The 10,754-nt window shown below is 42.8% G+C and overlaps 1 protein-coding gene across 3 annotated transcripts in view; it reads left to right on the forward strand.

Moving 5' to 3' along the window:
* si:ch211-269e2.1 (cohesin subunit SA-2) overlaps positions 1-10,754 on the forward strand; it is a 142,089-nt gene that overhangs the window by 73,902 nt on the left and 57,433 nt on the right. For all 3 annotated transcript variants that reach the window (XM_043692329.1, XM_043692332.1, XM_043692330.1), the window contains exons 15-17: positions 1,228-1,342; positions 6,138-6,255; positions 6,344-6,447. In XM_043692329.1, coding sequence (XP_043548264.1) covers positions 1,228-1,342; positions 6,138-6,255; positions 6,344-6,447 — 337 coding nt within the window. The remainder of the gene's footprint in view (positions 1-1,227; positions 1,343-6,137; positions 6,256-6,343; positions 6,448-10,754) is intronic.

The following is a 10,754-nucleotide window of genomic DNA, read 5'->3' on the forward strand; positions in this document are numbered from 1 at the left end:
AGATAAATGCAAGGTGCTGCATTTTGGGAAAGCAAATGAGACCTTGGAGTGCAGGTTCATAGCTCCTTGAAAGTGGAGTCACAGATAGATAGGATAGTGAAGAAGGCATTTGGTATGCTTTCCTTTATTGGTCAGAATATTGAGTACAGGAGTTGGGAGGTCATGTTGCGGCTGTACAGGACATTGGTTAGGCCACTGTTGGAATATTGTGTGCAATTTTGGTCTCCTTCCTATCGAAAAGATGTTGTGAAACTTGAAAACAAGGATGTTGCCAGGGTTGGAGGATTTGAGCTGTAGGGAGAAGTTGAACGGGCTGGGGCTGTTTTCCCTGGAACGTCAGCGGCTGAGGGGTGACTTTCTAGAGGTTTACAAAATTATGAGGGGCATGAATAGGATAAATAGACAAAGTCTTTTCCCTAGGGCGGGGGAGTCCAGAACTAGAGGGCATAGGTTTAGGGCGAGAGAGGAAAGATATAAAAGAGACCTAATGGGCAAATTTTTCATGCAGAGGGTGGTACATGTATGGAATGAGCTGCCAGAGGATGTGGTGGAGGCTGGTACAATTGCAATATTTAAAAGGCATTTGGATGGGTATATGAATTGGAGGGATATGAGCCGGGTGCTGGCAGGTGGGACTAGATTGGGTTGGGATATCTGGTCAGCATGGACGGGTTGGACCGAAGGGTCTGTTTCCATGCTGTACCTCTCTATGACTCTAATATCTTAAAATTATGACCCCTTGTGCCAGTCAATCCTGATCATCTCCCTGAGAGGGGAGATGGGATAGCCTTCAATAGTGTGGAACTTGTTCATAACCACACAGGAATGTCAGCATGTATTATGTCTTCATGTTTCTGGAGTGGGACCTTTGGCCCGCTATACTCTTCCAATGAAGCTTGACTTAAGCTTGAGCAACAGACCCACAATCTTGTTGAATTTCTCTTATGTTGCTTCTATTGTACACTGTTAAAAATGCCTGAAGAAATGATGCCATCTGTTTGCTTTGGGCAATAGGCCTATCTTCAGTAGAACTGTTGGTTCTTTGGAATATATCTCTATATATTAATGGGTCTTGGTAGAGGTGTCATTATTTGCAGGGGGTTTCTGAACCTACGTCAATATTTGTAGAGAATTCAGTAAAGAGCCAATGTGTACTTCAATTGAGAGCTGAATTGTTTGACAAAACAAATACCAGATGTACCAGTCAATGGAAAATGTTTGTTTTAGGTTGTTTTGCAGCCTGGAGTCTGAAGTACAAGATGAAGTGCCTGAGAGAAAGGAAAAGCCCACCTGCAATCTCAACCATCTGTTAACCCTTGTTAACTTTTATCAGAAGAGTGAGGTAAGATGTATGCTTGTAGCACAGTACAATATTAAATGTTGATCACTCATGTAAGGTCTGACACAAGGAAATAATTTGTTATGATCCCAACTGATAGTAATACTAAACAAGTCAGATTCCAGAATGAAAGCTAGCATGATAGATCATATGTTTAATTTTTGCAGTTGGTTACAATGATAGTTGGTTGTTGAAATATATTCACATGTATTGCATTTTTTAACAGCACAGCAGAACATAAGTTTATTGCATAAAAGAAAAAAAAAATCAAAGTTACATAAGACAATGATTTTTTTTTCTTCTTTTATGCAAGTTACCTAAGACAAATAGTTATTTGGTGGTACAGAACTTGAGTAGTGCTGAAAAAAGACACATTTTGTCATAGTTTTTCATCTTGCGCTCATCAGGACAACTTGCATGAATACTAATTTAAAGGGAAATCTTGTATGAAAGGAGACTACTGATTGGTAGTGGACCCTGATTGGTAGTAGTGTTGTGATGGCGAATGCACCAGTTATTAGTGATTGACAGTTAACAGTCAAGCTTTGTTTACATTTTAAAGCAGGCAGGTTGACTCTGATAATTAGAGCATTGCCGTGAGGAACCAGTGAAGGGTTGCCTTCTATTTTGTTGAATTGAGACATGTACATTGCATGAAAACAAAGTTTAAAACTATTTCCTAACATTATCCTTTTATTTAATTCCAGAAAAAAATCACTCCTATTTCAACTTTGATGTGTTTAATTAACTGACTTCTTTCAGCTTCTTTTCCTCTGATTGTGGAGACAGTTAAATGACTCATTTCTGACTCCACTGATATGGACCTTTCACAATAGATAGTCTGTCCATTTTACACCTAATCCAATTTTCATTTCTGTTACATTAGTTTTGTATTGTACACTTGACATGGCAGTGTCCAGTGAATCAGGAATAGTCTTATTTGTGGGATGTAAGGGGACGATGGTGGTGTCCTGGTATTTTCGTTAGACTAGTGTCCAGCCTCATGCTTTGGCAGTGAAAGTGAGGATTGCAGATGCTGGAGATCAGAGTCGAGAGTGTGGTGCTGGAAAAGCACAGCAGGTCAGGCAGCATCCGAGGACCAGGAAAATTGACGTTTTGGGAAAAAGCTCTTCATCAGGAATGAGGCTGGGAGCCTCGGGAGTGGAGAGATAATGGAAGGTTTGGTACTGGGATAAAGTGGGGGGAGGGGAAATGAGGAAAATGTTGGAATGCACATTGATGCCCTGGGGTTGGAGGGTCCCGAGGCAGCAGATGAGGCGTTCTTCCTCCAGGCATCGGGTGGTAAGGGAGTGGCAATGGAGGAGGCCCAGGACCTACATGTCCTCGGCAGAGTGGGAGGGGGAGTTGAAATGTTTGGCCAGGGGACGATGGGGTTGATTGGTGCGGGTGTCCCAGAGATGTTCTCTAAAGCGCTCTGCAAGTAGGTGTCCTGTCTTCCCAGTGTAGAGGAGACTGCATCGGGAGCAACGGATACAGTAAATGAAATGTGTGGAAATGCCAGTGAATCTTAGATGGATGTGGAAGACTCCTTTGGGGCCTTGGACGGAGGAGAGGGGGGAGGTGTGGGCGCAGGTGGTGCACTTCCTGCGGTGGCAGGGGAAGGTGCCGGGAGGGGAAGGTGGGTTGCTAGGGGGAATGGACCTGACGAGGTAGTTGCAATGGGAACGGTCTATATGGAAAGGAATATTTCTCGGGTGATGGGATCCGTTTGTAGGTGGCAGAAATGGCAGAGGATGATGCAATGTATATGGAGGTTGGTGGGGTGGAAGGTGAGGACCAGGGAGTTCTGTCCTTGTTGCGGTTGGAGGGGTGGGGTTCGAGGGCAGAGATGCGGGACGTGGATGAGATGCGCTGGAGAGCATCATCAACCACATGGGAGGGGAAATTGCGGTCTTTGAAGAAGGAGGCCATCCGTGTGTTCTGTGATGGAACTGGTCCTCCTGGGAGCAGATGCGGTGGACTTGAGAATACGGGATGGCATTTTTGCAGGAGGCAAGGTGGGTGGAAGTATAATCCAGGTAGCTGTGGGAGACGGTGGGTTTGTAGAAAATGTCAGTGTTGGGTCAGTCAGGGTGGGGGAATAGGTCTGGGTCGGATACTCTTCAGAGGGTCGGTGTGGACTTGTTGGGCCAAACTGTAGGGATTCTATGATTCTATTAAAATGGTTGATTGTGTCATATAATAATTACAGATTAGTTGAAAGATATTTTTGAATAGTGTTTCAAAGAAAGAGTGAGGAAGATGGAGGAGAGTTTAATGAATGAACCCCAGAGCTCAGGACATAGATACTGAAGGCACGGCTGCTAGTGGTGAACTAATGAAAACTAGAGGTACACAAATGGGCGGCACGGTGGCACAGTGGTTAGCACTGTGGCCTCACAGCGCCAGAGACCGGGGTTCAATTCCCGCCTCAGGCGACTCTCTGTGTGGAGTTTGCACATTCTCCCCATGTCTCTCACTGTCCAGTGCTGTCCCTCTCGCTCACTGTCCCGTGCTCCCTCTCGCTCACTGTGCCGGGTGCTCTGGTTTCCTCCCACAATCCAAAAATGTGCAGGTTAGGTGAATTGGCCATGCTAAATTGCCCCTAGTGTTAGGTGAAGGCGTAAATGTAGGGGAATGGGTCTGGGTGGGTTGATCTTTGGCGGGTCAGTGTGGACTTGTTGGGCCGAAGGGCCTGTTTCCACACTGTAATCTAATCTGAAAAAAAGGCCAGATTAGAGGAGTACAGATAGAATTATAAAGTCATACAGCTTGGAAACAGCCCCTACAGTCCAACAAATCCACGCTGATCCGACATCCCAATCTGATCTAGTCCCATTTGCCAGGATTTGGCCCATATCGCTTTAAACTCTTCCTATTCGTGTATCCATTCAGATACTTTTTAAATGTTGTAATTGTATTTCATCTCCATCACTTGCTTTTGCAGCTCGTACCATACACACGCCACCCTTTGTGTGAAAAAAATTACCCCCAGGTCCTTTTTAAATCTTTTCCCTCTCACCTTAAACCTATCCCTTTTAGTTTTAGACTCCCCCACCCTAGGAAAGTGGCTTGTGAGGCAAGGGAATATTACAGATAATTGGAAGGTGGAGGCTACTGAGGGATTTGGAAACAAGGTGAGATTTATAAAATTGAGATATTGCTGGATGCGGAGCTAATATAGGTCAGTGAACACGAATGTGTTGAGTGACATTGTGATGTCACATTGTGATGTGAGTGGCAAAGGTTTGGAGGACCTCATCTACTCACAGGATGGAAGATGGGAGGCTGGCCTGGAGCATTCTGCCTGACACTGTGTCTGCAATACACCAGTCCAGTCAATTGCACTCAAGTGCGACTTAGCTACTTTTAAATTTAAATGCCTTGCAAGTTCCCTTGTCCTATGGCAGTACTGGTGGAAATCCTTGCTTGTCAGGAATGATAACTGGAATTTACAGCCATGAGCTATGCATTTGGCTTATTTCCAAATTTCCAGTTTCACTGGGGACACTTGCACAATTGTTTTTACACACTTGCTACATGATCTCTTGATTCAGCACTCAATATTATTAAACAGCAGACCACTGACATATATGCATTTGTCAGTGAATCTGAATATAGAGACCATTACACAAGCATTTTAAGAAAAGATAATTTCTCATCAGAATTCTTAACAATTGTTATTATTAATGCAAAACAGTACTCAACTTCAATGTAGGTGCATGACTCATGATTTTTTTGGAGTAATGTTCACATTCATAAATCAATGTGCAATTTTCCTGCTCCTCGGATGCTGCCTGACTTGCTGTGCTTTCCCAGCACCACTCTAAAGCAGACCATTCAGTCCATACAGCCTCTCTGAACAGCATTTACCCTACCCTTGTAACCCTGCATTTTCCATGGCTAACCCACCTAGCCTGAACATACGTGAACACTATGGGGAATTTAGCATGGCCAATCCACCTAACCTGCACAAATTTGGACTCTGGGAGGAAGCCAGAGAACTCAGAGGAAACCCACGTGGACATGGGGAGAATGTGCAAACTCCACATAGACAGTCACCTGAGGGTGGAATTGAATCAGGCATTGTGAGGCAGCAGTGCTAACAACTGAGCCACTGTGCCATTTTATTAAAAGTATCTCTAGGTGATTTGTAGATGCATTATCAAATACTGAGACATGTAGAAAGCTGTTAGGTCAGATGACCAAATGCTTGGCCAAATAAGGAATGAAGTAAACCAGTGTCACCGAAAGGTTACAGTGCAGAAGGAGGCCATTTGGCCCATCTGGCCCATCACAGTTCAGTACAAGAGCAATTCGTCTCGTCCCACTTCTGGACCTTTCCCTGTGGTGCTACAATCTTCAGATGATAATCCAGCCCTCTTTTGAAGGCCTCAGTTAAACCTGTCTGCACCACACATTCCAGATCCTAATGCCTTGCTTTGGCAAAGAGTTTCTCCTCATGTCACCATTGCTCCTTTTACCAGTCACCTTAAAGTGATGACCTCTGGTTCCTGACCTTTCTTACAATGAGTCTTCAGTTTTTCCGTAACTACTCTGTCCATGTTCCCCATCATTTGGAACTCCTGTATCAATTCTCCCCTTAATCTTTTCTTCTCCAAGGAGAACAGAAGTGATGGAGAGACAGATTTAAGGTAGGAATTCCAGACTGCGGAGCCAAGGAAGCTGAAGGCATAGCTATCTAGGGCAGAGTGATTAAAAATCCAGCTAAATCCATGGAAGGGAAAACTGGGCAATTGCACATTGAAGTTTAATACTTGCACCTTGTCATCTTTAGGGGAACGCACAGTCAGCCTATCTTGTTGACAGTCTCTGGGATTGTTCAGCATTCATCCTAAAGGACTGGGAGTCCATGACGGCTTTATTACTGGAAGATGAAGACTCTGGAAAGGAAGGTAAGGAAATTGGTGGAGGTCTTGAGACTGGAATCTCTGCCGAAAGGTGCAAGTCAGTTTTCATTTACAGAGTCCTCTTCGTTTCCAGCTTTGACCAGCTTACAGAAGAAAGCACTGGTTGAAATTATGTTGAGCACAATACGACAGGCCGCAGAAGGCCATCCGCCTGGAGGCCGATGTTTAGGAAAGAAGGTTAGTCTGTCATTGATAACTTTTCTAGTTTTATTGCCATCTGGGACCATTTGTTGTAAGGAACACCACTTACAGTGTGGCACTCAGCATGAATATGGGGAATTGCTTGACCACAAAGACCAATATCCTCTGGTGTGTCTTCCACCTTTCTATTGGTGCATGATGCACCAATGGGGCTGTTGCAACCACTCTCTATCCTCTAATGAAATCTCTTGTTATTCCTGAATACCGAGGTTTGACCCAAAATGTCAATTGGTTTTGTACTGAGACGAATTTTTGTTTTAATGTTTCTGTGCTGGGAATGTGAAAAGCAAACGTTTAGTTGAGGTAACTTTACCAATTTGAGTGTCCAGTGTGGAGTATTGCCAGTTGAGAATCCAGGTGCTTGAACAAGGCACTTCGGACCAGAAGTAGGCCATTTGGCCCTTCAGGCTGCTTAAATCAAGGTTGATACTTAGTCAGAAATTGCTGGAAAAACTCAGTAGGCCTGGCAGCATCTGTGGAGGGAGAAACACAGTTAACACATGGACCCAGTGGCTTCAGACTCTTCTGAAGGAGCATTGCTGGACTCAAAACATTCCCTCTGCTTCTCTCTCTGCAAATGCTGCCAGACCTGCTGATTTTTTCCAGCAATTTCTGTTCTTGTTTCTTTGGGTTTTTTGTTTAGCTCAAGATTGTGGTCTCATCTCCAACTTCCTATCTTAAACCCATGCTCTCTTGATGCCTTTGGCCATCAAAAATTGATCTTACTCAGCTTTGAATGAATGTAAAGACTTAATTCAGCTACTTTCTGGGAAACAGTTTAAGTATTGGTGGATCAGTATGTTAAGATCATCTTTGTTTTGCTCTGGGGCATCAGTGTAATATTGTCGATTGTAATGTTGTTGTTTGGAATTTAATACTGATGGCTAATATGCTGATGCTTATTTAACTACTTCTTGACCTTTCTGGCTTTTAAAGGATTAAAATACCTTTATTGGGTTCCTATTGGCCTTTGCTCCCATTCCTTACCATAACAGAACTCCTATGGCACAGAAAGGGCTCAATGGGCCATCATCTCTGTAGCTATTCATCCAAATAAACATTATGACTCAGTGCCATTCTCCTGCCTTTTTTTCCATAATCCTGAATATTGTTTTGATTCAAATAAGCTAGTGCCTTCTTGAATGCCTCAACTGAATATATGAGGAGAAAGTGAGGTCTGCAGATGCTGGAGATCAGAGCTGGAAATGTGTTGCTGGAAAAGCGCAGCAGGTCAGGCAGCATCCAGGGAACAGGAGAATCGACGTTTCGGGCATAAGCCCTGAAGAAGCTTTTCCAGCAACACATTTCCAGCTCAACTGAATATATCTCCAGCACACTTCTAGGCAAAGCATTCCAGACCCTAACCGTACATTGTGCAAAAGAGTTCTTTTCTTGCATAGGACTTTGCAAATTACCTTAAATCTTTGCCATCTGGCTCTTGGTCCTTTTACAAGTTGGAGCAGTTTCTCCCTATCTACCTCCATGTCTAGACTCCTCATGACTTTGAAATCTTCTATTACGTCTCCTCTTAGTCTTCTCCTCCCCAATGGAAAAGGCTGCAGCTTCTCCTATCCTCATAGCTAAAGTGTCTCACCCCTAGAACCATTCTTGTAAACCTCTTCTGCACTCTCCAGCCTTTCTGGTTTGGTGCATAGAACTGTGCACAACATTCCAAGTCTACGTTGTGAATTAAACAAGTTCACCATAGCCTCCCTGCTCCTGTACTCTATCGCCCTGTTAATAAATCCTCGGATACTGTATGCTGCTTTGGCTAAGCATGAGTTTCTTTCTCTCAGACCTGTTGGCCTCTTTCTTCTCTCCCTGTCACCGAATATAGCATACAACAGCCCAGAAAAATTATTCCTGAAAAAATGCTGGGATTCTTGGATAAATTGAGTAATGAATAGTAAGCAAGAACTGTGAGGTGGCAGAGTAATAGTACCCATGGAGGTAGTATATTGGCAAGGATAGAGAAATGGCTCAGGTTAGGAACTCATGACCAGTGGGGTTCCACTGGGATCAGCGCTGGGACCATAACTGTACTAATGGAAGAAGGAAGCTATTGTACTGTAGCCAACTTTGCGGGTGACACAAAAAATTGGTGGAATGGCAAGTTACGGGAGGAATACGGACAGTTTACAGAGAGATTGATAGGTTAAATGAGTGGGCAAAAAGGTGGCAAATGAAGTACGATGTGGGAAAATGAGAAATTATTCATTTTGGAAAGGAGAACAAGAGAACAGAGTATTATGTAAATGGAGGAAAACTGCAGAAAGCTGCAACAGAAAGAGACCTGTGAGCACTTGTGCATGAAACACAGATGCAGCAGGTAATGAGGAAGGCTAATGAAAGGTTTGGCCTTATTTCAAGGGAGTTGGAGAATGAGAACAGAGGACTTACTGCAGTTGTATAAGGTGCTCTGACATACTGTGAGTGGTTTTGGTCCCCTTATTTAAGGAAAGATATTGTTTCATTTGAGGCAGTTCAGAGAAGATTCACTAGGATGATCCCTGTTTTAGAAGGATTTGTATTGTGAGCAAAAGCTAAACAGGTTGGCACTGTACTGGAGTTCAGAAGAATGAGAGGTGATCTCATTGAAACATACAGGATCCTTAATGGACTTGACAAAGTAAATGCTGAGAGGATGTTTCCCCTCATGGAAGAGTCTAGGACCAGAGGGGACAGTCTCAGAATAAAGGGGTGGTCAATTTAAGACAGATGAGGAGGAATTTCTCCTGTCAGAGAGTTGAGAGTCTTTGGAACTCTATGTCACAGAGAATTGTGGGAGCTGAGTAGTTGTTTATATTGAAGGCTGACGTAGATTCTTCATCAGTGGGGGAATCAAGGGTAATGGGGAAAATGCAGAAAAGTCGACGTGAGGAATGTTGGATCAGCCATGATCCCCCTATTAAATGGCGAAGCAGGCTTGAAAGGCCAAGCAACCTACGCTTATTCTTATTTCCTATAGATGTAAATTTGCTTCTGAGATGTCCAATACTTTATTAAGTTGGCGAGCAGAATCCAGATGCTTTTCCATAATACAGAGGGTCCTTTGGATACACCGTTGTGGCTTGTGTGTTACAGACTATATCTTAAAGAATAGGATAGACTGAATTGGCTGGATTGTCTTCTGTAGAGCGGTTTCTGCTGGAAGGTCTTTAATTATGAAGGGGGTTTGAGAGGATATCTGTAAATATCAAAAATATAAGACAGTCTCTACTAAATCCAGTGGAGAAATGAGGAGAAACCTTTCAATCCAGCAAGTGAATCATGCTGTTAGAAGGAATAGCTGAGACAAATTGTATCGGTGGGTTTAAGTGGGAGCTGAGAGAGAGAGAGAAAGGAATTGAAGACTACGTTGGTAAGATTAAAGTTGGAACATTAGAAGCAGCCTGAGTGGGTGAGGTCAAGTTCTGACCAAACCAGGGTTTTTAGTTTTAGTTTTCAGCAGTTGCTGGGGGCTTGAAGCTGGATGTGGAAGCTCTTATTCCTCTCTCTGTCACTATATTGGAACAGTTAATTAGTTTTGGTTAATATATTATTAAGTTAAGCATTTTGATAGTGTTACAGTTAAGTCAATTATTTTCTTTTTATGTCTGTACATTAACTGAAGTGTAAAAATAAAGTGCATTTTGCTTAGAGTAGTTTGACCAATTGAATTGTATCTGAAACACAATTCTTTACGCTTACCTTTAAAATAAATAGTAAAGAAAAGGTCTAGGCTATCTTTTAAATATATTTTGAGGAGGTTTGGTCTGGTTCATAACAAAAATGTACTGTAGTAAGTGAGTAATATCACACTGTGGGTCATATGCATGACAGTATAGTTGCTAAGCCAGTTTGGAAGAATGTAATAATGTAACAGAGACTAAAACCTAAATACAATGGTTGAATATGAGGGATAATACAAAACTGTACTACAATTGCTGGTATACTTTGGTTCCTGTTGTTTTATTTTGTACAATGGCATGATTGTTGATACTTCAGTTGTCTTTGTTAAAAATTACACAACACCAGGTTATAGTCCAATAGGTTTATTTGGAAGCACTAGCTTTCTGAGTGCTGCTCCTTCATCAGCTAGGTGATGAGTGAACAGTGAGACGATATTAAATCTCCAAACATTATGGTAGAAGGGTGCTTTTCTGACAACTTTTTAGTAAAAGACTTATTATAAATGATTTGGATGTGAGCATAAGTGGTACAGTTAGTAAGTTTGCAGATGACACCAAAATTGGAGGTGTAGTGGACAGCGAAGAAGGTTACCTTAGATTACAACAGGATCT

The sequence above is a fragment of the Chiloscyllium plagiosum genome, chromosome 6, assembly GCF_004010195.1.
Source record: "Chiloscyllium plagiosum isolate BGI_BamShark_2017 chromosome 6, ASM401019v2, whole genome shotgun sequence".
Classification (NCBI taxonomy): Eukaryota; Metazoa; Chordata; class Chondrichthyes; order Orectolobiformes; family Hemiscylliidae; genus Chiloscyllium; species Chiloscyllium plagiosum.